Genomic DNA, 26,128 nt, shown 5'->3' with positions numbered 1-26,128 from the left:
TAACTTATAATCACCACTTTTTTTTATTTTTAATGAAATGGGACCAAGTAAATGTATAATAAGTACTCCCTCCGTCCGCCATTAGGAGTCTCATTTCTTGATGGCACAGGTTTTAAGAAATGTTAAGAAAAATAGGTGGAAAAAAAAATTAATGGAATATTATTCTCACTTATATATATTAATATTAAAGGAAATGTGAGTGAAATGAATTAGAGGAATGCGAGACCTTATTACCATTTATAGTAAAAGTGAATTGTGACTCTTATTTGTGAACTTTCACATTCATTTGTGACATTAATCATTCCATCCATGACTTCTCAAATGGTCCATGAATCTTGTTTGTGGCTTCATCCGTTCATCCTACCTTCTCTTTCACCAAAATCTTCGCATAGTCGTCATTGTTCATCAATCAACCGACGAGGATCATATTAGTCAATGTATAACCACATGAACATTTTTTTGTTTATTATGAAATTGCTTATGTAAGATTGTTTTTAACTATTTATTGTAAATACATTAATATATTTATAAGCAATTTAATAATGAAAAATTAAAATATTTGAATTTAATATGCACAAGTTTTCTTCTACTTTAAAATATTAATCAAAATGTTGTGCACAAGTATCTCGCAAAATTTGTGAGCACAAAGCCTCACAAAACCATCCACAACTTTGCAACTGGAAAGGGTATTTCACGAGCACATGACCGGTGCTTGCTGAATTTCGGGAGTACTGATTTAGCGAGCACCTCTATGCTTGGAAATGTGTTCACTAATATCATTTCTTAAGTACACTCGGTTGTCAACCGAGCATTTTGATGCTCGCAAAACACTATTTTTTTATAGCTAGTGTTTGCCATTATCTGACAATAAAACTTTCAAGTATTCACATATTGACTTTATTGATAAAAGTCATGCTCATGTGAAGGCTCATGCACTATGTACACGATGAACTCGGACTGTATACAGGTCTGACATGACCTAATTATATCATATTTTTGTACAAATAGTCGCTTACAAGTATAAGAACAATCACGTTTATTCACAACAATATCTTACTCATTACTCATTAGTTACATTTACTGATTGCCAGTGTTACTTTATAAGATGGCTAATGAGATAGTCAAGTCAAACTCGTGTTAGGTTCGGTCAGGTTTGGGCGGTGTCGAGCTCGGTTGGGCCTGCCTGGCCCCCGAGCACCATAAGGATGCACTCAAGGGAGTCTTTATCTTATACTCCATCCGTCCCACGTTACTTGAGACGTTTCTTTTCGGCACGAGATTTAAGAAAGTTGTGTTTAGTGAGTTAAATAAAGTAGATGAGTGAATAAGTAAGATAGATGAGAGAATAAAGTAAAAGAAAGAGTGATTAGATATTTTGTTTTTAGCTAAAAAGAAAAATGACTCTACTAACTTGTGACAACTCAAAATGGAATACTACTCAAGTAACGTGAAACGAAGGGAGTACTTAAGAAAGAACTTTTACATTGTTAGATTTTACATAGTACTAACAAATAATACAAAATGCTAATTATTGTAAATACGTATATACTAGTATTAAAATTTTCCTATACGAAATCATATATTACTGTGGATGTTATGAAATACTCGTAATGCATACGACTTATAGCCAGCTTAATTTGATTGCGAAAACACGTGACAATTATTATTGATTTGATTAGAATCGCATAAAGTAGTCATTATTTTCAATCTTCAAGGATTATTTACTTAAAATTGCGACTTATCGTTTTTCTATGAGAACATACCACATTAATTATAATATATGTGTGAATCCAAAAGGAATATTTAGGATACAAATTGTTAGTGTGCATAGTAAAATGAGCAAGAGTCATGGGAAACATAATTATGAATATCCACGGGCGTACGGATGTGTTTGGACCAAGAAATATCTCATCTCCCAAGTCTTAAGGTCATCCACAACGCTGTCTCTATACTGTCTCTTAACTACTATTTGAGCACTATTTGAGGGCCCCACTGTCATTTTTGCCTCCATCTCTTAACTAAGAGACGGAACCTGCAACGCTCCGTCTCTTAACAATCTCTATACCGTCTCTTAATTACTATTCATTCAATTTAATTTATAATTTTTTTAAAAACCCAATTCAATTTAAACAAACACACTTTATTAAAATTAAAACAAAATAAAAAAAACACACAAAATAAAAAAAAACACACTTTATTAAAAAATATTTATTGCGTCAGCACGTGACGACGCCCACTCGCGGGCCGGCGAGTGGGCGTCACGCACGACGCCGGGCTGCGCCACGTCGCCTAGGAGCGTGGCGAGACAGCTCGTCTCGTGGCTCGCCGAGACGAGACGCGGGACGAGACGGGACGAGACGGAGGCTGCAACGCGTCTCGCCGGGGTCTCGTCTCGCCGGGACGAGACGCGAACGCCGGCGAGACCCGTTGTGGATGGTCTAATAACTTAGTACTAGTATTTAGTTTTCATGTTATTTTAACCCCTAGTCTTCACACAAATTACTTCACCGACATAAATAATTAAACAAATCATAGTGTACTAGGTTTAAGCTGAAGTTACAACGAAACTACATTTGTGATTCTATCTTAAATGCTCCCTCGGCCCGATGTCTCATTTTAGCATTATAAAATATCAGTCATCGTATGTCTCGTTTCACTTTTATTATATTTAATAAGTAGATATTCTATTAGGCCATCCACAACGCTGTCTCTATACCGTCTCTTAAACCGTCTCTTAACTACTATTTGAGCACTATTTGAGGGCCCCACTTTCCTTTTTTCCTCCATCTCTTAACTAAGAGACGGAACCTGCAACGCTCCGTCTCTTAACCGTCTCTATACCGTCTCTTAATTACTATTCATTCAATTTAATTTATAATTTTTTTTAAAACCCAATTCAATTTAAACAAACACACTTTATTAAAATTAAAACAATATTACAACTTAACATTAAAAAAAACGAAGACATAATTAAAATTCTAAAAAAATAAAAATGACATAATTTAATCTTCTCCGCCAAAGTTTTCCCAAATGTGCTCAATTAGATCTTCTTGGAGTTGGGTGTGGGCGCTAGAGTCGCGTGTCCTTGCCCGAATAGCCAACCGTTCTTGTATAGATGGATGCGCTCCACTTCGCGGCGGACTACTTGCGGTTGAGCTTCCGGGGGATTCGGGGTCGAACCAATTTCCGGCATCGGGTCCTTCGTCTCGGACAATCATGTTGTGCAAGATTATGCACGTATACATGATGTCGACCATGCTCTCCATGAACCACGAACGAGCCGGGGCTTTGATGATGTTGAAGCGCGCTTGGAGAACCCCGAACGCCCTCTCCACATCCTTGCGCGCAGCCTCCTGCTTCTGCGCAAAAAGAGCCTGCTTTGGGTTCGCTGGCCTGCCGCACGTCTTCACGAAGGTCGGCCACTTCGGGTAGATGCCGTCGGCGAGATAGTACCCCATTTTATACCGCCGGTTGTTGGCGACGAAGTTGATGGCCGGCGCTTTACCATCCAAAACTTCGGTAAAGAGGTCGGACTGGTGGAGCACGTTTACGTCGTTGTTCGAGCCAGGGACCCCGAAGTACGCGTGCCAGATCTAAAGCCGGTAGTCGGCAACGGCCTCGAGTACAACGGTTGGGTGGGTGCCTTTGTGGCCGCTCGTGTAGGACCCCCTCCAAGCCACCGGGCAATTCTTCCATTGCCAGTGCATGCAATCGACACTGCCAAGCATCCCGGGGAATCCGTGCACTTGTTCGTGCAGGTTGAGGAGGAACTGACAATCCTCCGTGGTTGGCCTCCGGAGAAATTCGTCACTGAAGGCTGCCCGGACGCCTCTGCAGAAGTTGAGCAAGCACAAGCGCCCAGTGCTGTCTCCGATGTGCAGGTATTCGTCGAATATGTCGGCCGTTTGTCCAGTCGCAAGCTGCCGGATGGCTGCAGTACATTTCTGCAGCGTCGTGTGGCTGGGACGACCGACCGCGTCGAACCCTTCTCGGAAGAACTCCTCCCTGGCCGCCAAAGTATTCGCTATGTGGAGAAATAGCGGTTTCCGCATGCGGAAACGGCGACGGAAATAGGTATCTCCCCAAATCGGGTTATCGCAGAAGTAGTCGCGTACTAACCGTGCGGCGGCTTCCTCCCGGTTCCGATTGATGTACTTCCGGGAGCGTCGTGGGGGTGGTGCGGCTTCCTCCGCCTCTCGTCGTCGATCTTCTTCGAGTGATTGTTCCATTAATTGGCGCATTTGCTCAAAAGGATCCATTTGTTTGAGTTGATTGAAGATGGAAATTGGAGTGATAGAGAGGATTTGAGAGGAATAGATGTGTGTTTGTGTTTGAAATGAGTATGGAATAGAATTATTTATAGAGTAAAAAAATTAAAAATTTCAAAAATGAAAATAAATATTTAACGGTAATATTACCGTTTGAAAAAAAATTTTTTTTATTAAAAATCGATTTTTTTTAAAAAAAAATGAATTATTGCGTCATCAGTGACGACGCCCACTCGCGGGCCAGCGAGTGGGCGTCACGCACGCATGGGGACGTGCCACGTGTCCCTGGCGCGTGGCGAGACAGCTCGTCTCGTGTCTCTCCGAGACGAGCTACGCGACGAGACGGTCGCGAGCTGGAGACGAGATGGGCGCTGCAATGCGTCTCGCGGGGGTCTCGTCTCTCCGAGACGAGACGCGAGCCCGGCGCGAGACGCGTTGTGGATGGTCTTAACCTTTTCACCGAAACTATTATAAAGCAATATAACTCACATTTTATAGCGTAGATTGTCATTTATGTGAAGTGCACATGTTCGAAAGGTTATTGATGTATGAAAGCGTATAATCCATTGGTTATCAGCGAAATTTTATTGTCTCTCTTCTGAATAACATAATTGAATACTAGTACTATAATAAAAGCAAGAGAAGGGTAATAAACCCTAACAATTAATTAATATATTACTAAAATCCAACCGCATAACAGATAAAAATCACATATTTATAAACTAATACTAAAAACATAATTGCATAAAAACACTAGAAAATAAAAGAGTTATATTAGAAGGTAAAATGTGGGTGTGCAGAAAAGGAATCTGCAAGGACAAATTGGAAATTTGCATATAGACAGCCTAAGTGGGATGGTCCCTTTTCTAGAATGACACATTTCATCTCACATCATATACATGTCCCTTGTCAATAATATTTTGCTATATGCCAACTTTTTATGCATCATTTCAAGATTTTATTGTCTACTCATTTTGTAGATACATGTATCCATCACCATCTTATTAGTAATAAGAATGAATTTTCACCCTTCACCCTAGCTTTCTTTATCATAGAGACAGAGTAATCCAACTATGTGTTTGGTGCTAAGTTAGGGATGTCAATGTAGTCTAAAATCGAGTGAATTAGCCTAAAATGTGTGATGTCAACGTAGCCTAAAACTGAGAAATTTCCCGATAAATTCCTAGCTCAAACAGACCGACATCCTTAAGCGACATAAACCAGATATAGTATCTCGTACACATACGAGTCCGCTCAGCCGTTGGCCCGGTGCCAAAGGCCTCATAAGCAAACACACCGAAGAAACTAGAGCAATTGAAGCAATGTGGAGTAATAATGGAGGAGATAAACCATAGCAAGTAATGACAAACCATATCTATAATAATACTCAACGGTCAGACAAATTTTGTAATTTTGTGTTCAGAAAAAAACACAAGTCTCGGCCCCAACAGCAAAGAGGCCAGTTTTCTATCTGCTGTTGCTAACTTCTAAGGCAAAACACTCTTTTCCAACACACCCTTTTCGGGCTGTTTCGGAGGGGTGAGTGATTGTGGCATTATTGACAGCTATTGTTGTCCGACTACGAGTAGTAAGGCAGTTAAGCTGTTATCATGGGATGTTCCTGCACGGTTCATGACGCAGCCCCTAGTATCCAACGGTTACATCTAGATATATTCGGTTATCTAATGCCACTTCCACACATCAAATTTCCCTAAATCCTCTGTTTCTTGGCTTCTTAAGCAGGCGAGTACAGAGAAGAGTGGAACTCAAAGAACTAGCTAAAACATTATGCTTTAAAATTTCGAAACATAAATCAAACGTATCGTATGTGGAGGCAGAAAGCACAATGGATCATATTTAAGAAGATGACAAAAAAGTATAAGGCAAACTATATGAATGACTATTGAGTGTACACATATATCGATATTTCTAACAAACAAGACAGCACGGCTCTGTTGAAGAGATTTCCGATATGTATAGGATATAAATAATTCTGGATAAGAGTGCAGAGAAGAAAAATGAACCATGGATGATATTGACAGTTGCAGAAACATATATACCAAACATAGAATGGCTTGGTCGTTGGAACGCATCATCTTGTAATTACGGCCTCTCAGTGATCCAAATTATCGATCCTGATTTCAAGGACTGCCTCAATGTTTTCTCTGCAGATGGGGCATTTGTTCGACTGAAGTCTCAGTGCCTTCGCACAGTTGCTGCACATACACTGGAATATAAAGAAAAATCAATTCAAACATCGAGTATGATAAAAAAAATATGAATAAAATCTATTTTCAAGGGAAAGGGAAAGGGAAACAAGGGAGAAAGATACAAACCAGAGCACTAATACAATTAAAATCAAAATATATAATGCAAGTCTCATTTCTTAAACAACTGAATTCAGAAGAAACGAACAAAAGATTATAAGCTGACTCAGGGTTATTTCTGGAAATATAGAAATATTCAAGGGGGAGGTTTGATAAGGAGATTATTTGAGCTTGAAAACAAATAATTTAGAATTTTTTCTCACCATATGTCTGCAAGGAAGCAATGCGATATCCTTCGGTTCAGTCATGCAGACAACACATTCTTTTCCCGATCCACTATCACTGAAACCTGGGCCAGATTTTCCTAGCCCATATATCTCTCTCAATTCATAGCAATCATCATCTGTCCAGAGCAACTGCCTGACAGCTTTGGGAAAAAATTGTCCCTCATTATTTTTGGGCAGAACCACCTGAGTAACCTGCATCTGAGGCGACGTATGTGCAAAAACATAGCTTCTATCATCAACTAGGTAAGGAGTCACACAAGTATCAGCCGATATTACAATTGGAAAAACATCATGTCTGGACGACGGATGTGACAAATCATCCATTGCAAAATAATGTAAGTCGATGCCAGTTCCTGAAGGCTGACGAAATTCCTGGTGAAGTCCTTTCCTGAAAGGAATTTTTATGGGAACATATGCATCTGGAAATAAGGGGACAACTCTGCGGTCGGCTTCTTCTTTGGCGAAGTAATATATCGTGATGCTGTTATAGAAACCATGACGATTAGAAAAGCTCTCAAAATGAAAGAAAATAGGCTCATTAGAATGCACTCGTTATATATCTACGCACCAAACTAATACCCTTTAGCCTTTTAAGTCTGTGGGAAATTATGAGAGCACACAACATACCAGAATGAAGCCACTATAAAATGTCTGCGCCCGGATGGCGCAATCAAATAGACAATTAACTTTTTCATAGGTTCACCAAGAAGTGAAAGGCCACAAAGAAAGGAAGTTCATGATTCTTTATAGTATGTCTTCAGGGACAAGTAAACAACTAAAGGTAAGTTGTTGAAATGCACGGGCAATTGATTAACCAACTTCCATTTCTTTTATTATAAAGAGGGATAGTGATGAGAGATATGCTGAATGAATAATAGGATGAGAGTGTGCAACGATATGAGTAATTTCTTGTAAACATTATTGTTGAATGATGTAGAGCGTGGTATATATGAATATATGCAGACAAAATGTAAACTCATCTACAGATTCAAGTGTATACATGTTAATTTACATACAAATGCACATGTGTATTTACATATATAAATGTAGGGATGAGATTATGTTGAAACTTATCCTACTAGGAAGTAGGAACCAGGAAACATGAGATATATAATAGTACTACTTCATGATAAATTGATAATACTTCTTTATTAATAAAACAAAGCGATTTCATACTATTACATTTAAAGATCATACAAATAATCAAATATCAATGGTTCAAACTAAATGCTAGCTCCTTTTTTTGAATGGATATATAAACAGAAATTTGTAAAGGCCATGCCACGGTGGACTTCAACATGTGACCTTTGGCCTCGGGCACTAACCACTCTACAACTAGGCCAACACACACATGCACACACTAATTGCTAGTTCCTATCTATATAGAGAGAAGGTCAAATAGAAACTATCCCCTCTTAGGATGGAGAGCCAGAATGATTATATAGTACCCAAGCCTCCATTGATTTTGTTTATCCAATGGGTGGGTATTTGTGTTATTCAAACAATAAACAGATTTTTAATATTAAATACTAAAATACTACGCCTACACAAAATACATACATATTGTTAAACACAAATATGAATAATGTCAAACAAAAATATGCATAAAGTAAATTCAAACATTTTATAATTTCCTGGAACTGATCTCTACACAGAAATACAAAAATACATACTTGAAATCAGAAAAAGCATGATGTTGAGCACAAAATGCATGTGTAAATTAAACAAATTAACATTTTTTGGGTTTGTTCTCTTTTTTACTTTAACTGGGTTTTCATCGTGGAGTCGAGTATAACCATATTTCATGCTAAAGTTCAATACAAAAAATTGCAAAACAGTCAGTACACATTTTGAATAATACACATGCCAGATTTAAATAAGGAAAAAAAACAAAAGGGAGGATCCACCTGAAATGCATCTGGATCGTCCAAATTTTCACAATTAATGATCATAATCGGGCAGTACTATATATTACCTAAGGCTTGGGTATCCATGAAATGACAAAAAATTTATTTTTATAATTTCATTAATTTTCAGAGCAAATTCATCAACATGTTTCACATAGAATTCAACATTCTATAATAATTTGTAGTTTCTATTGCATAGAGTCAAAACATTGGATATTGTTACTTTTTTATGAATAGAGATGTGACTAAATAGTGATTAAATGAGGTGGCTGGGTTCTTTATAAAGGGATTCAGAATCAGCAAAAACATTTGAGATGAAAAACAAATGCATTGCACAGTCACACGGTATTCATATAATTTACTAGTATGTTCTTGAAAGTATTTTATAACAGGTCAGATTTGAAGAATTCGACCTGAAACCAAGTAACAGCGACAACAACTACTGTTCCAGTCTGAAAAGCCACCACAATGAAATGAAAGCATCAATCCAATCAGTCCCCCGACTCTTTTAACTCTATTTTTTGCACTATGTGCATAGGAATAAAAGCACACAAGAGCTGCAATGCAATGACTAAACGTTTCAAAGATTAATATGAAACCGTGAATGCCTGCTTTTCATAAGAAGCATGCTACATATCATTATAGTGCATTCAGGCACTCATGCCAATTCTACCTAACATTACAAATTGGATTAGTACAGCTCTAGGGATGCAACCACAATGTAAACAAAGCATGACTACGGAGAGAGAGCTGGGAAATCTACATCAAAGTTACACAGGCAACAAAAGTTTACAAAAAGTGAATTATTTCATATAAGAATGCCGATGATGCAACCTTCAGTTAACTAAAATTAATTTTGATGTTTGACTTTGTTGCCTAAACTGAACTTTTTTGTTAGTTGGAGGGAGGTAGGGTTGAACCGTGGTCTCTCTGCTACACATAAGTGAGAAATATGAACTTTCAAGTAGTTAAAACTTAAAAGTAAAATATCAGGAACAAGTAAAACGGAAACGAGGACAAATGTAGCAGATAGGTCACAATATGGCCATTGACATACATTAATATACTAGCTCTCACCGAGTCCCTCATTATAAGCCTTCAAGCTTCTGGAGGAATCGAATTACATGTAAAACGGTAACACGTATATTCCAAAAACTCGATTTCACTCCTACGATAGCATACTTTACTGAATCAGAACATTGACATGGAGAGTAACAAAGCCTTCACAAAAAAACAAATCGACAAATTCATCAACATTACTAATCAGACACAGCAAGCTTTCTAGTTTTTCACTTGGCTTAACAAAATGTCTGATTCCCTCCTAAGAAATCGAGCTATGCAATTCAGTCCACTGTAGAAACTTATCGAATTTCAGCATGCAAAACGCATTAGAAATCCATATCGAGATCAATTTGGCCTAACAAAACTGCACCCTCAGCAAACAAAGCAATCAAACAGCAAGAAAAGCTAAATCACAAGTTTGCAGAAGTAAAAATCTCACCTTCCATCAAGCAAAGCATCAAAGACGAAACAAACCAAGGAGCGATCCGGGTTGAGCTCATCACTCTCCAGCCTCAAGGTGTCCTTATGCACATTGACATCGCTGTTCACAACCTTGGTGGGCTTCTCCTCGCCCACAACAAGTGGCGGAGGCTGCACCTCAAAGGGGCCGAAATAGGGCTGGCCCATCGCGGCGTGGTCGCACACGGCGTAGCCGTTGGACTCGTAGTAGGGGTAGTAGACGGGGGGTGAGGAGGCAGGGTAAGCATGGGGAGGGTAAGCCGGGTAGTAGTCGGCCGGGTGGGGGTGGGGGTGGGGGTGGTGGTAGGGGTGGGTGGGGGCTCTCCGCCGAGCGGTGGCGGCGGCGGTGGTGGTGGTGGTGGTGCTGAATGAAATGCCCATTTCGCTCGATTTGGGGAAAGCGGAGAGAGACGCCTCACTTCTTCAAATTGAATGTCAAATTTCATGGTTTTTGCTCTCATAAAAATTGAGTCTTTACAATTGGAAAAAGAATCGATATTACAGGTGTCAATTTTTTAATTTTATTACTGTGAATTTTCTTTTTGTAGGAAAAGTGGATTACGGCTTTAATTGTGATGATTACTGGGGTTGATTACGATGATGTAACAAAGAGAAATAGTCATGGTAGGAAATTAAAGCGAAACTTAGTAGGTAAGTGGTTGAGTGATTAAGAGTAAATAAAAAAATTATTAATGTAAAGGTGAAATATGGGACGGTTTAAAAAAATTGAGGTACAGTTCTTATGAAGGAACGCTCATTGTATGCTCATACGACCCATGGACCCCACTCGATTGATGGCGGTGGACGAGGCAAGACATATTCCAGCGCAGAGATGATTGACTTTGAAGTGTGTATATCACATGTCCGTATATCTAATTAATGTATGAGATTGATACGAATATTTAACGGATTTAATGTATTCTCATCTTCCTATCTACATATTTTTTTTAAGATAGAGAAATGTAATAAGTTTGCTATCTTTCACACATATACTATTGAGTACATCATGTGTGTATAATTGAGTGTTAGTAATCATTTTGGCGTCAATTGACTCTGAAGGTTATTACTCATTGGTCAATAATGTTAATAGTAATACAAGATAAACAAAATATTAAGTAAACTATTATTTACTCCAAATTTTAGGTATGGTTGGAGTTAACCATAAAATAAGGTATAAGGGTGAAATATGGGACGGTCTAAAAAATTTGAGGTGCACCCCCGTGAATGTGTGCTCACTATACATCCATATGACCCATGGCTCCCCCCGATTGATGGTGATGGAAGAGGCCGGGCATATTCCAATGGTGAGATGAATCAGATGATTGATTCCACGATTTGTACAACGCATGCCCATTCAAATATTTGTCAAAGTAAATTATATTATTATATGAGTCTGATATGAATGGAATATTAACTAATTTAATTCGTTCCAATCTTTTTATCTATATATTTTTTGAAGATAGAAAGTGAGGGAATGCTCATTATACGCCCATACGACCCATGGCCCCCACTGGATTGATGGCGGTGGAGGGGTGGGGCATATTCCAGAGGAGATATGATTGATTCTGCGATGTGTACAACGCATATCCACCCGTCCAAGTATTTTTAAAAATAAATTATATTATATGAGACTGATATGAATGAAATATTTAATAGATTTAATACGTTTCAATCTTCCTATCTACAAATTTTTTGAAGATAGAAAGTGAGAAAATGCTCATTATACGCCCATACGACCCTTGACCACCACACGATTGGTGGTCGTGGAGGAGGCAAGGCATATTCCAGCGCAGAGATAATTGATTCCGCAATGCGTACAACTTATGCCCATGCAACCAAGTATTTGATAAAATAAATTAGTAATGTATATTAATATATGAGACTGGTGCGACTCAAATATTTAATAAATTCAATACGTTCCAATCTCCCTATTTACATATTTTTTAACGATAGAGAGTGAATGTAACTGATTTAATAAGTTTGCACTCTTTCACACAAACATATTGACTAGTGCTGACAATTTTCAACACGACACGATAATTCGATCGGAACACAAACGAAATCAATAGGTTAAGGTCAAGCTTTATTGGTTCAGTGTCCTTATCGAGTTGACCCGTTAGGAACCCGATAATTTCAGCTTGAGTTCAGGTTGGATATGGTTGGATTTGGCATTTGGGTAATCCATAAAAAAAATATTACTGTTTTAATTATTTATAGTCTTTTATTAAAAAAAAATTATGCATTAATTTTATTCTCTAGGTTCTTGCAAATCAGGTTTAAGTTGTGTAAATCGGATTTTTAGCGTGTAGAATATCAGGGTTTAATCGTGCAATATCAGGTTCAGGTAGTTATTGTGTCGTGTCAGCTCATACTATATTGTATCGAGCGTGGGTCGTGGTCTGGTTTGAAGGTAGAAGGTCGTGTTTGTGTTCGAGTTTATAGTTTTCTTAACAGGTCAAATTCGGTTTAAACCCTATTATATTAGGTCGTTATCAGGTTCAACCCATACGATATGTCACCCCTAACTATTGAGTACATCATGTTTTATAATTGAAGTGTTATATAATCATTTTGTTGTCAATTGGCTACGAAGGTCTTTACTCATTAGCTAATTATGTTCTTAATAATAGTACGGTTAATTGCAAATTTAGGTATTGGGTAGAGGGGTAATGGTCCCTTATCTGATTGATTATTTGTTAGTTGCAATTAGTGTATCATTTACTAAACTGCGTGTTGTGTTTGTTGGAGGGTTATTTATTTATTTTCTTGCAAAATAAGCTATATAATTATCAATTACAAACTCAAAGCAAGCTTTTGGAAAAAATAAAATAAATCTAAAGTTGGTATATATAAGTGCAATAACCCAAAATGCCAATGTACATTGAGGAAATTGTGAACAATAATTGGTAATTGGTAAGGTTAGTGGACATCTTACTTTTGTGCACCTCATAATCTCTCTCTTAAAGAAAGAATTTAATTATGGTAAATAACATTATAAAATGGAGAATTGGTGATATGCCAACATCTTTTTACCAAGTCAAATATCTCTTTCACAACCATTATCTCAGCCATCTGGAAAAAGCATCACTAACAAAGTGCTTTGTAGCAACTAATTAAGAAGATATTTTAAAGTAGGTCATACATTCTTGAAGACACTTTATTATGTTCATTCCTAGTCATGCCGCTGGGCCAAAAAACCGCAAATTCCGGTTCTGAACAGTCGGTTCTCATTAAGCAGTTGTTCTTAATGAGCTGAAACTAGCGCTTTTCCACTTTTTCCCAATTCTTAGTTTTTTTTTTTCAAATTTTGAACCGAATCGTCGGTTCATGGGTCAAAAAATTTGGAGCCAAAATCAGACCACCTAGTGCGCGGTTCTAGTTACAGTTCTAAACTAACGTTGCCCGACCCGGTCTCAGATTAACCATGCATCAATATTTATTCTGACCTCAATTAAAAACACCAATCCAACTGTTGAGATCATAAACCAAAGTTGGAGCAATTTCATCAATCTAGGCGAAAGTCGAGGAGTCGGGAACACAAGGTCAATCGATCAACGGTAGAGATTCTGACGTGGACAACAACTATAGGAAGTGAAGGTAAAAGTAGACCTGGAATAACCATGAAGTTTGATGTAGCTAAAGCTAAAGATTCCAGCTGTACAGATGAATATGAAGCATCTCATAGAGGGAGTAATTACAAATGACAACTAGGAGTAGAGAGAGTATACACGAGACGAACTAGTGTTCGTGGTTGTCTTGATCGGAATCAATCTTGATTATAAGTGGTTCGTGGAGGTTGACAGAAGGATTCGATGTGAGAGGCAACGATTGTGACATGGTATCTCCGGCTAGACATTCCCCAGTTTCAGCCAATGCCTTTTCCAATGCAGCCTTTGCAACTCTTGTGACGCATGTTATCAAAACCGCTGCAAGCATAGCAAATCGACCATATATGAATTTGACGAACAACATGATTCAAAAGCAGAGCTCGTGACATTCGAGCTTTCTGGTTATGTTTTGCAACTCCATAATTTTACTAATCGAACAACGTGATTCAAAAGCACCCCAATAACTCAAAGGCATCATATATTCTGTCATGCTTCAAATAATTCATGTGATAGCCAACATTGACAATAGGTAAGCACATGACGAACAATTAATTTTTGTAACGTAAAAAGCTGGTCTGGCAATTGGCATGTCAAATTGAAATGACTAATGAGACTAGAAACTTACCAGACATCACAAGACCGAGGAAGATAAATGCCTGCATCAAAGTAGAAGACGGAGTCAAAACAACAGAATTCGAGCAATGACCATTGCATTCCAACTCTTCAGCCATCAGCAAACATGATCGTAGTGCCCAGTGTAAAATAGATTAGACTCGCAAAACATAGTTGCTCAAATATCATATGCAAGAGTAACAAATTATTCTTACATTCTAGGAAAGCACAATGACAAGGATAAGCATAGTTTATGACCAAATTTTTGTTAGTTTTGTGAAATAGGTTCTAGAGATTAAAATTTGTGAAACATTACCAATCTGGTTCTGGAGAATTCATGCCATCCATGTGTTACATCTGAAAGATCCTTTAATGTTGTTCCAACGTAGACCAATGCAAAAGTTATAGGCTGCAAAAGGACGTGAATGGACATGAGTGAATATAGAGAAACACGCATGACATAAGTAATCGCAACAAAATGAATTAAAAGTAAAATGGAGCTGTGAATATGGAAACGCTAATGCAGATTTACATACCATCATGCCCAACCATGATGCTAGCATGTAATGAGCTATAGGTACTGGAGTCACGGATAAGAGGTAGTTCATCATATTGAAGGGAAGTAGAGGAACTAGCCGGAGCAACAACACAATCTGCAAGTGCACGTCCATTCAGTGTTATATGAATCTGTAACTATCAGATATTTACTCAAGCAAAAGAATTAAATATAACTATTGACAAGCAGGTCAAGCACTGGCTTAGGAAACCAAGAATAAGATTCTAAACAGACAATAAGCACAAACCTTGAATCCTGATCTCTCAATTGCAATGGAAACTGCTCGGAACTTGGGATAATCACCTAACTTTGAAATAACAAAGGATCTTCCTATCTGTGAAACACACAAACAGAAAAACAGTAATGAGCATCCAGTAAAGGAAGCCCCCCTCCACATTGCAAAGGTATAACATCAGAACTATAAATCTAAAGATGCATCTTACGCTTGAATGTTAAACACATAATACTAATAAACAAGATATAGTTCTAGTAGAATATAGTAGAAACTTACTGTTCGCCCAAGAAGAAATGCAGCCCCAGCACCTAATGTTGCACCAATAGAATCAGCAAAGAAACCGATAGGCAAGCCAAAGAGATATCCACCACCCAGCTGAAAAACATAATAAATTCGACAAATAGTTTTAGCTCAACCAGCAAAGCTAAGATCTAAAGAGTCACCCTGTTCCAGCATATTATGGAAGAATTAAAGCAAAAACATCTCTTTAAAAAGTTGGATGACACAAAAAAAAGTTAAAACCAAGATAGAAATAAAAAAATAAATGAGGTGCCACGAACAACAGCATTACTAACTTACTAGAACAACAGTCAACATAGTATAACGAAGTATAAATCTGTACTTCACGATACTGAAGGAATTTATAATTGGACAACAGAGAAAAGACTACTATCAGAGATGCTAATCCTCACCGTCAGTATAGAAGCTGGGACAGCCAACACCGTTAAAGGAATGTATGCAACAGCCCTGCAAATTCATAACCAATGGGAAACCCAAATCAACATGTAGATTGAAAGTTCTTAAGCATTTTTTAAGAATTTAATCAGTCCATGCCTTGTACAAATACCTATAGTAACTACAAATTTCTCCCACTATTAAAACATCAATTTTCATATCGTAAGCTATCATAGAATAGATTTAATGTTTTATGAAGGCAGCTTCTAATTATGACCAATCCATGAAAATTGCATGACATGTACTGAGGCCTAGTTAGCAATAAAGAAGACAATCATAAACAAAAATTGACTGAATCACTGAGAAGTTCAACAGTAAAAATATAAGGAAAAATATGCTAGGTTATTAAGCCTTCTTCTTAGTTATCTAACATTTAATCTCGACCTCACATTCAGTGAGGTGGTCAAAGTTAGTCTCTAGTTTTACTTGAAATGAAACATGACATTACACCACTTCAGGTCCCTGAACCACTACATCAACAATTTCTTTAATAACCAACTGGAGTAATAAATGTCAATTCAGTCATCAAGCATGTTATGTCTTCAACATACAGACAACTAGACAACAAAACAACCTAGCATCTATGTGGTGTATATGTATGTATAGATACTACATAGAAATATGATCAGATTACAATGGGTTAATGCTTTGCAACTGCAAATAACCCTAGACTGAACTAATGTAACCAGAACATTTCTTTTTAATTTGCTCTTATTCTAGTTGAATAAGCATATCTTCTGTAAGTTGTCTTGGTTATTTTAGTACTATACTAGTACATTAGAAGACAACTCACAAGCATGAAGGCAATGCCTGCATATTCAGGCACGAAATAAAAATATGCAACCGAGATGAGCAAATGAAAACAACACTTACAGCACTAGGGGCTCCCAAGGACCAAGATCTTGCTCTATCCATACTAAAAAATCTTTCAGTATCTGTTCGAAATCATCAAGTAAAACCAGTATCGATCAATAACAGATAACTTACAAATATCATACTTCCAACACACATTAGAACGAAAGGTCGCTGCTACATTTCAAAGCACACAGAAAAAAAAACAATTTGCCGCATTCCAGTTATAGAGAGTCTTTTAACTAACTGACATTGACATAGTTAGCTCAGTTCATGAAAATGACTAACAAAATCAATCAAATGTAAAGACTAAACAACATGAATTACGAAAAAGGCAACCAAGATTTCCTACATTACAACATCAATAGCAGTTGACAAACCCCCTAACCAAATAAGCATAGTCAAGCGAACTAAAATATGGTCAGATCGTTAATGTCAGATGGATATGTGAAAAAGAAGCCAACCTTATCGACGGGGAGAGTAAAACAAGCAAGTAAAATAGCCCCAATCAGCAACAGAAGTAGCGAAATCTTCCAGAGCGAAACCCAACTGAATTTGAAGGCCATAGTAATCGATTGCCGCGAAAAAAATAAGATCTTTCTGCGCCACGGCCGGCACTCTTGGTCGTCTGGGTCCACGGGTGGAGCTTGCTTAAATGCTAAGCGAGGCCGCAAATTTATTCCCCCTAAATTTGCCAGATTGATTGAATTGAGAAGAACTCAGACGATTAGGGAGTAAGAGATGTTCAGAAACGATGAAAGTGATGAGGAGTTATCCCATTTTCTGTGAAAGATCGTAGAGGTTTTACTTACACAATGGTCCTCTGATCTTTCTGCGCGGAAAATATTGGTTGTTAGCAGTTGGTGAATTGATGGCTTTGTCGTCAAACAAATTCTACACTATTCACATTATTTTAATATAAAATATATTATTTTCAATATATTAACTAATTTGTACACACAATTCTATGTCACCAATCACTTTATTTTAAGTTCTAGGTCATTGTCCACTTATTTCTGGGTTTATTTTCTATTGGGATATTGTATTCAATATTATTTGCGGCTTTGGCATAATGTTTTGTACGGTTCTTTTGGATGTTTTTATATTGTGATAAATACACCGACTGATAAATTCTGTTAGGAATCTGGTATTTAAGAGGGACAGTGTCCCCGCCAGTCTTTCCAAAGAATTTATTTGGAGAAGTAATTTTATCGAGTAGACCCCATTGGGTTAACTCTGAAATTACTGAATCGGTTCATTTCACTATTTGAGAGAAAATTACCCGGTTTTCTCAACAAGTGGTATCATAGCCAAAGGTTCGTCCTTGGTTCTATTTGTTTGTAATATTGAATACTTTATTTTGAGTCTGTAATGGCGGGTAATGATCAAGAAAACAAGGCTAGTTCTTCGTCATCGTGGTCGAGGTTTCCACTGTCAAATATGAAATTGACAGTGGAGATATTTGACGGTACTGGCCATTTTGGTATGTGGCAGGGGGAGGTTCTAGACTCTCTTTTCCAGCAGGGACTTGACATTGCCATTGAAGAAAAGAAACCAGAAGATATAGATGATAAAGATTGGAGTACCATAAATCGGTTAGCTTGCGGAACAATTCGGTCGTGTCTGTCCAGGGAGCAAAAGTATGCTGTCAAGAATGAGACTTCTGCACATATATTATGGAAGACACTGGAGGACAAATTTCTGCAGAAGAGTGGTCAGAATAAGCTCCTTATGAAGAAAAGGTTGTTACGATTTGAATACCGACCAGGTACCAATATGAATGAACACATTGCTTTGTTTAACCAATTAGTAGCAGACCTGCTAAATTTAGATGTGAAATTTGAGGATGAGGATCTGGCATTGATGTTGTTGTCGTCTCTACCTGATGAATTTGAACATCTGGAGACCACATTACTCCACAGTAAAGAGAATGTGTCTTTAGATACTGTATGTTCTGCTTTGTATAGTCATAAATTGCGAAAGGCAGATAAAATGAAAGGTAAAGCAGTTACAGATGAAGCATTAGTGGCAAGAGGTCGTCAACAAGGCCGATCAAAGGAGAGAAGATGAAGGTCCAAATCGAAAAAGCGAGCTGCCAAAGATGAGTGTGCTTTCTGTTATGAGAAAGGACATTGGAAGAAAGACTGCCCAAAGTTGAAGAAGAAAGAAAAGGCTTCGCAAGATGCAAATGTTGTTGAATGCAAAAATGATGCGGAGTCAGATTGTTCTTTGACGGTTTCACCTTCAACATCGCATCCAGACGAGTGGATATTGGATTCAGGTTGCACTTATCATATGTGTCCCATCAGGGAGTGGTTCTTTGATTTCGAAGAACTCAATGGCGGACTTATTTACATGGGGAATGACATCCATGTAAGACAGCCGGGATAGGCTCAATCAAGCTACAGAATCAGGATGGATCCACCAGAATTTTGAAGGATGTGCGGTACGTGCCCCAGTTGAAGAATAATCTCATCTCATTGGGGGCCTTAGAATCTAAAGGCCTAGTTGTGATGATGCGAGATGGAATTCTTAAAGCAACTTCAGGAGCATTGGTGATGTTGAAAGGCGTGAGGAAGAACAATTTGTATTACTATCAAGGTAGTACAGTTGTTGAGACAGTAGCAACTGCAACTTCGAGTAACAAGAAGGATGCAGAGGCGACGAAGCTTTGGCATTTGCGATTGGGACATGCTGGTGAGAGATCATTGCAAATTCTCGCCAAGCAAGGATTATTGAAAGGTACGAAGTCTTGCAAATTAGATTTTTGCGAGCATTGTGTTCTGGGAAAACAGCGAAGAGTGAAATTTGGCACTGCAATCCATAATACGAAGGGAATTCTGGATTACGTGCACTCAGATGTGTGGGGACCTGCCAAGACTCCGTCACTTGGAGGTAGACACTATTTTGTCACTTTTGTTGATAATTTTTTCAGGAGAGTTTGGGTGTACACTATGAAGAGCAAAAATGAAGTCCTTGAGATTTTTCTGAAATGGAAAGCTCAAGTTGAAAATCAGATGGGGGGAAGATCAAGGTTCTCCGCTCTGACAACGGTGGAGAATACAAGAGTGATCCTTTCCAAAATATATGCCAGGAGTGTGGCATAGTTTGGCACTTCACAGTGAGAAATACACCACAACAGAATGGAGTGTCAGAGCGTATGAATCGAACACTAGTGGAGAAAGTTCGTTGTATGCTGTCTAATGCTGGGCTAGACAGGAAATTTTGGGCTGAGGCCATCACATACGCTCAACACATTGTCAATCGTTTGTCATGTTCTGCCATTGATGGGAAGACTCCTTTAGAGGTATGGTCCGGTAAACCTTCAACTGATTATGATTCTTTGCGTATTTTTGGTTCTATTGCATATTATCATGTGACTGAGTCAAAATTGGATCCACGAGCAAAGAAGGCTTTGTTTATGGGTTTCAGTGTTGGTGTTAAAGGATATCGGTTATGGTGTTTGGAGTCTAAGAAGACGATTGTAAGTAGGGATGTTACCTTTGATGAATCTTCCATGTTGAATAAGGCCCGGGACGTGGTCACGACGGATCCCACAGTTGGTACGGATCAGACCGACATTTGCTTCTGGAAGCGCGTCCTAGCCGTGTACAACGGATTCAAACCACCAGGCACCGTGCAACGTACACACGACCAGGTCCGGAAGAAGTTCAACAGGATGACTAGAGCCCTGAAGAGGTTCACTGGCATATACAACAACCAACCCTGCACTGCTGAGAGCGGCCGCAGCGAAGCCGACATACAAGCGTTGTCGTGTCAGTTGTTCAATACACAAGGGTGGCCCAAGTTCACCTACTGGGATGAGTTCCTTGTTCAACGAGACTCCCTGAAGTTCAGGGCCATCTGCGAGGAAGAGCGTGCTCCTGGTGCGATGCGGACAAGGCTCGGCGCCGCCAGCAACTACAACAGTAGTAGCGGCTCACGCACCTTCGACCTGAACAACGATGTTTCGGATGAGCCCCCCTCGTCACTCTCCAGGCGCCCACGCCCACAGGGCCATCATGCCGCAATCCGGGAAGCTAGATCCGCCTCCCAATTCTCTGCTGCGGGCGCGTCTGCATCGCGCCCAACACCAGCCGCGGCGGCGTTGACCCATACCCTAGAGGTGCAGATGATGAAGCAACTTCAGGAGAACTTGTCCTTGTACGAGAAGTCGACCGACCCGGTCACCAAGTGCATGTACTACGATCTCATACTGAGACTGAGGTCGAAGTTGGGGATGGACGATGCGGCCGAGGCGGGGGGAAGTGGCGGCGGCGGCGACGACGAAGGTGGTGAAGAAGAAGTGCCGGATTCTGATGACGCCACCGAGTAGGCGGCAGTGGCGGTGTTTTTTTAGTGTTTTTATAAAATTTTCGTTGTATAATTTTCCGCTATCTATAATACAATGAAGATTTGGTTTGAATTTGTTTTTTTTTAATTATGCAATTTTTGAAAATTTATTATAGTCCAAAAATATTTATTCTAGTTAAATTAAAATATAAGCAAAATAATAATAATAATAATAATAATAATAATAATAATAATAATAATAATTTGTAGCTTGAGCTTGTCCACTATGTGAAAATTGTTTTTTTTGTGGCCCGGCCAAGTTTTGTGGCCTTGGCCTTGGACTTAGGACTATTTGGACTATTGTGGATGCCCTAACAAAATTTGAAGATAGAAAATTTCCCTATGGGTGTCTCTGGAATCTTCTTAATTTCTTATCTTAAGAATTGTTCTTATTCTATACCAATCAGGCAATCGTTGCTAATTTATAAAAAAAAATATCCAGTATCGAAATTATTTCTTCAAATTACAATCACATTAGTTTGTATTTCTTTTTAATGTATATATAGTATTTGAGCCACGTATATGGAATATTTAATAAAAAAAAAGACAACATTACTCCTCGTAAAATCGTAGTACAATATTCGACAACATTACTGCTCGTAAAAAGACAACATTAATCTTAAAAACTTGCAATTTAGCATCAATATTTATTGTCAAAATTTTTTAATTTAGTTATTTATTTACAACGATGTAAAATAGTTATAGTATTTTATTTTTAATTTCCATTGCCAACGCCCTCTCTCAAATTTAGACTTTTTCTGATCTGTTGAAGTAATCCTTTATCGAACTAGCCCAATTTTAAAGCTCATATATACTGTTAGAGTCGGTTATTTTTCAGTTTCAGCCCACATTCTAACTTAAAATTTTCAATTCTCTAAAATTTATAAGGATATTGTTAAAGTTTAATTGTCCAATATATTCATCAAACATAATTCTACAGGGCGAACTAATGGCTGTCAGCTGATCAAACTGAATTAAAACTAGTTTTGAATTTGATTTTGATTAATTAATTAATGTATTTATTTACTATATCCACTCACTAACAAGGGTACATATAGCAGCATAAGATAAAAAGACACAATCTGTTTTTATACTACTAGTGGAAAAGAAGTTCACATAATTAGTGGTCAAAATCAACCTTTGTTAAAGGTGGCTTAATCTTATTGCACCATTTGCAATAGTCCCTTATTGAAAAAGGAGACATTGATTTCTGTGGGAATCTTGGATTCTCATTCCATTGTCATCTGTAAAGTTTTTCGTGAATTTGTGATAATTGTGCTTTTGTTAATGGTTCTATCGTCAAGAATATAACTAATCCTAAAGTTATTTTAAATAATTTTAATCTTTTGGATTGCCATCACATGATCAATAGAGTTTCTCTAGACATTTTTCTCTGGTTTCATATAGTTTAAGGTTCTGTTAGAATTATTGAGTGCAAGAAGTAAAAGCCTTCATTCTGATCATGAGTATTGTAGAAACATTAAAAACATAATCTATAGTTCTGCAGGTTGAAAAGATCCTATTGCAATAAGTCCAATTATTATATTTTGATATTAATAATGCCTTTTTGTATCTGTTGTTTGCATAAAAATAGAGTTTCCACTTTTTAGTAAAGAGACCTGTGTACAACAAAACATGTATATATAGCTTGTGATTCTGGGATTGATGAAAAAGGAATGAATATTTGATGACAGTGAAATGAGAAGTGGAATTTTGATTTATGGTTTTTTTTTCATGATCTTCATCATGATCAATTGCTATTGTGTTTGTATTTACAAGTCAATAGGAATACTCTGAGTTTGATGAATTGATGGATATTTTTTTTTGGTGGAGATGTTTCAATGACTAGTTTCTACTAAAATCATTAAATTTTTGCAGAAATTCATTCAAACAAAAACTCATCAGATCTTGGATGAGATAGATCCAAGAGTGACACTGACACATGAATTTCCCAGAACTATTATACAAATCTTATTCAATGTACAAAATTTTGGTGCTACTCAAGATTTCCTACCACTAGCTAGATTACTCCCATTTCACTTTACAATTGAGCAACACATTCTATGCATCACATCCCCAACAAATTTGTGCTTGTGTCAGTCCTCAAAGCTCACGCCTTCGAGCTTCAACCGTATGAGAATCACCGAGCATCTCCACATGATGTGAAGGCGCGTCCTCTGCTCTTGGAAGTAGCGCGAACACTTCTCCCATGCCCGGATCTTCTGTCGCGCTAAGCCCATTAATGTTGTGAATGTAGCAACAGAGAAAAGAAATTGAATTCCACTAGTTGATCTTGATGAATGTGAGGAAATAATGAGAGGTGTGTCATGTGTGAGTGTATATATAGAGGTGAAGCAATCTTGATGGATAGTGGTGGACAGGTGGCGGGGGGCGATTGGAGCGGTGGCGAGGCCAGCTCGCCACGGGGCCCGGTTTCGTCGGGGGATGCTGCAGAGTCATCAATTTGTAGTGTGTCCCACCTGGTGCCAAACTCCAACTGAAAGGGACTCATCAAATTTCATTCTCACATGTTTGTCTCAAAGTGAGTGTGTGGGAAATGGACGTATCCGAAGCCCTTAAAATCAGGGTGGGGAGTTTGGGAGTTTGCTATTGTGTGTGTACTTGTGTTTTGATTATTCAAATTTATGATGTATGTATTGTAGGGTGATGTTGGTGATATTTTTGCATTGAATGAGTGATTTTGTTTCTTTGGCTTCATTCCCTCTATAATTCCCGTGTCATGTATACAGTTGTGTTCTTACACAGTGCAACGTGCGACACGTCTTGTAAGAACACACTGTAATTCTTTGACACAACCGTCGCACATGCTCTAAGTAGAGAATAAGATACATCGATCAGATAGTATTTAACTAATAAAACAAGAAATTAAAATGAATAATTACATAAAGGGGATGAACTAAGAATATTTGTCCCAACAAAGAAGCATAGTGACACAAACTCTAATGATATAGAATTTAGCTCTCATCTCCCTCACCATTCTTCTCCACTTCCCAAATCTCTTCCCCATTTTCTTGATATGATGATAACCACAACTTCTCCCCAATTTAATAGACTTGTTTGAACTAACTGTTTGAAAAGAACTCCAAATGTAGTTCAAATTGTAGGGACAGTTTGTACCCTCACACTACACAAACATCACGTGAACTAACCCTATCTTAATACACATTTAAACCACTTTTCCACAATTCGATTTTCTACCAAAAATTGATAATTAATCATTTGTGTTCTTTCAATGCGGAAGCCCCACCAAGTTATCTCTTCTCTTGGAGATAGTCTCTTTCACTCTGTTTCAAGTTGGTTACCATTTCCTAACTCATTTCTATCAAATTTGTTGGCAAGTGTATGCCAATCTTTGTCTAATCACAACAGATCATGCAATGTTATTTTGGAGTGAACTTCAAAAGTATATCTCAAGAAAAGTGGCTCTTACACCTAAATTATAAATTTTTCTTAAAAAAATTATATATTTTTAAATAATTTTATTGTAGTACTGATTTTCTGCCGGCAACCAATTTTCTATTTCTTTTTCCTATAAGAAATTTGATAATAATCATTTGTGATCATTTGAAAGCTTAAGCCCCACCTAACTCATTATCTTATTTTGAACATGGTTCTATTCACTTTGTTTGAAGATTAGATGAATGTTGTCCCTTAACTTTCTTGAGGCCCTACTAGTATCTTCGTCTCGTTTTCTGACTAACTTCTCAAATTCGTCGAGTACTATTCTATGATTATGATTATATGTTTTTCATTTCACTGAATATGGATTTACTGTATAGCGACTCTAGAAGAGCTAAAATTCTAACCCCTATGTCAAGTTCTACGGGGTCAAGGGACAGTCTTAGGGTAGCTAGACAAATCATTTTTTACCGTCTTCGGTGGATGAGGTTGGCGGACTTTCCCCACTTTAGGGTCGGATCCGACGAGGCATCACCTACAATAAAATTGTTGTACTACCCTAAGTTTATCAAGTATGATACCACATTTATTAAAAGTGTTGCATTAATTGACTTATGAGTCATGACCTAGCATTAGTTCAAACTTAAAATGAACTAGCTAAAGAGCGTTGCCTGTATCCTATTCCTAGTCATATCACAATTTCATTGTCACTTGCCAAACAAATGTGTCCCATTTTAGCATGGAAAAAGAGAGGCACAGTAAGAAGATTAGGCTATCTCAAGTTAAAGCAAAAGAATCAAAGATAAGATATCTCTTCAACTACTATAGGACATGATAACAGTGGACCTTATGATAAAATTAAAATTTCCCATCACATTGATTACACACATACATCCAGCTAATATAAGCTCAAATACTGCATTCTTGAAATAAATTCTCAAATTTATCATGTACACATGCTCAAACAGGAACTAGAAAGTTGTGGTTACTGTCCAAGACTAGCAACACTTGTCTTAACAACATTGGGACATTTATTTCTCCCATCTCCTGTTTTGGACTCAAGAAAAAAGATTTGAGAAAATCCAGTAGTGGTGGGGGTCTGGTTATCTGTTGCATTATCCTACAAATAAAAGTACAATAATGATTCAAGAAAAACAGTTTAGTTTATGAAGATGTGACTAACTGAAACAGCTCCATCACAATATTCCCCTTGAAGTAGCACATTGGTTGAAAGGTGGACACAAAACTTGGGGGAAATGGGGTCTTACTGTTGAAGATATTGTTGCATGTGATAAGAGCAGTGGAGTTGCTGGGAAATTGCCATATATTGAATGATAGCATCTTAGGAGTAGTATACAAGATAATAATTTATTATGGCCGGTTTGTTTGATAGAAAAGTAATGGTGTCAAAGAATATGGTATCTATAGTGACAATATATATAGTACTCTATATTAAAACAATAAATATGAAATACTATAATTTTCAGAAGAGAAATCCGAACAAACA

The 26,128-nt window shown here is 37.8% G+C and overlaps 2 protein-coding genes across 2 annotated transcripts; both read right to left on the bottom strand.

The window, feature by feature from the left end:
* Positions 1 to 6,124: 6,124 nt before the first annotated feature.
* Positions 6,125 to 10,657, bottom strand: LOC121783592 (probable E3 ubiquitin-protein ligase LUL4). The gene is made up of 3 exons (XM_042181716.1): positions 10,231 to 10,657; positions 6,799 to 7,303; positions 6,125 to 6,495 (listed from the first exon to the last, which is right to left on the bottom strand). The coding sequence occupies exons 1-3, from the start codon at positions 10,629 to 10,631 to the stop codon at positions 6,382 to 6,384; spliced, it is 1,020 nt and encodes a 339-aa protein (XP_042037650.1). The 5' UTR covers positions 10,632 to 10,657; the 3' UTR covers positions 6,125 to 6,381.
* Positions 10,658 to 13,842: 3,185 nt separating this feature from the next.
* LOC121759436 (TVP38/TMEM64 family membrane protein slr0305-like) lies at positions 13,843 to 17,724 on the bottom strand. Its single transcript, XM_042155015.1, has 10 exons — positions 17,661 to 17,724; positions 17,313 to 17,533; positions 16,870 to 16,931; positions 15,954 to 16,008; positions 15,538 to 15,636; positions 15,274 to 15,360; positions 15,007 to 15,123; positions 14,787 to 14,879; positions 14,484 to 14,514; positions 13,843 to 14,176 (listed from the first exon to the last, which is right to left on the bottom strand). Exons 2-10 carry the CDS (start codon positions 17,412 to 17,414, stop codon positions 13,989 to 13,991), a joined length of 834 nt encoding a protein of 277 aa, XP_042010949.1. The 5' UTR covers positions 17,415 to 17,533; positions 17,661 to 17,724; the 3' UTR covers positions 13,843 to 13,988.
* Between the last annotated feature and the right edge of the window lie 8,404 nt (positions 17,725 to 26,128).

This window comes from Salvia splendens, chromosome 2 (genome assembly GCF_004379255.2).
Source record: "Salvia splendens isolate huo1 chromosome 2, SspV2, whole genome shotgun sequence".
NCBI lineage: Eukaryota > Viridiplantae > Streptophyta > Magnoliopsida > Lamiales > Lamiaceae > Salvia > Salvia splendens.
The sequence above is the reverse complement of the archived record's forward strand: the minus strand, read 5'-3'. Positions and strand labels throughout refer to the sequence as shown.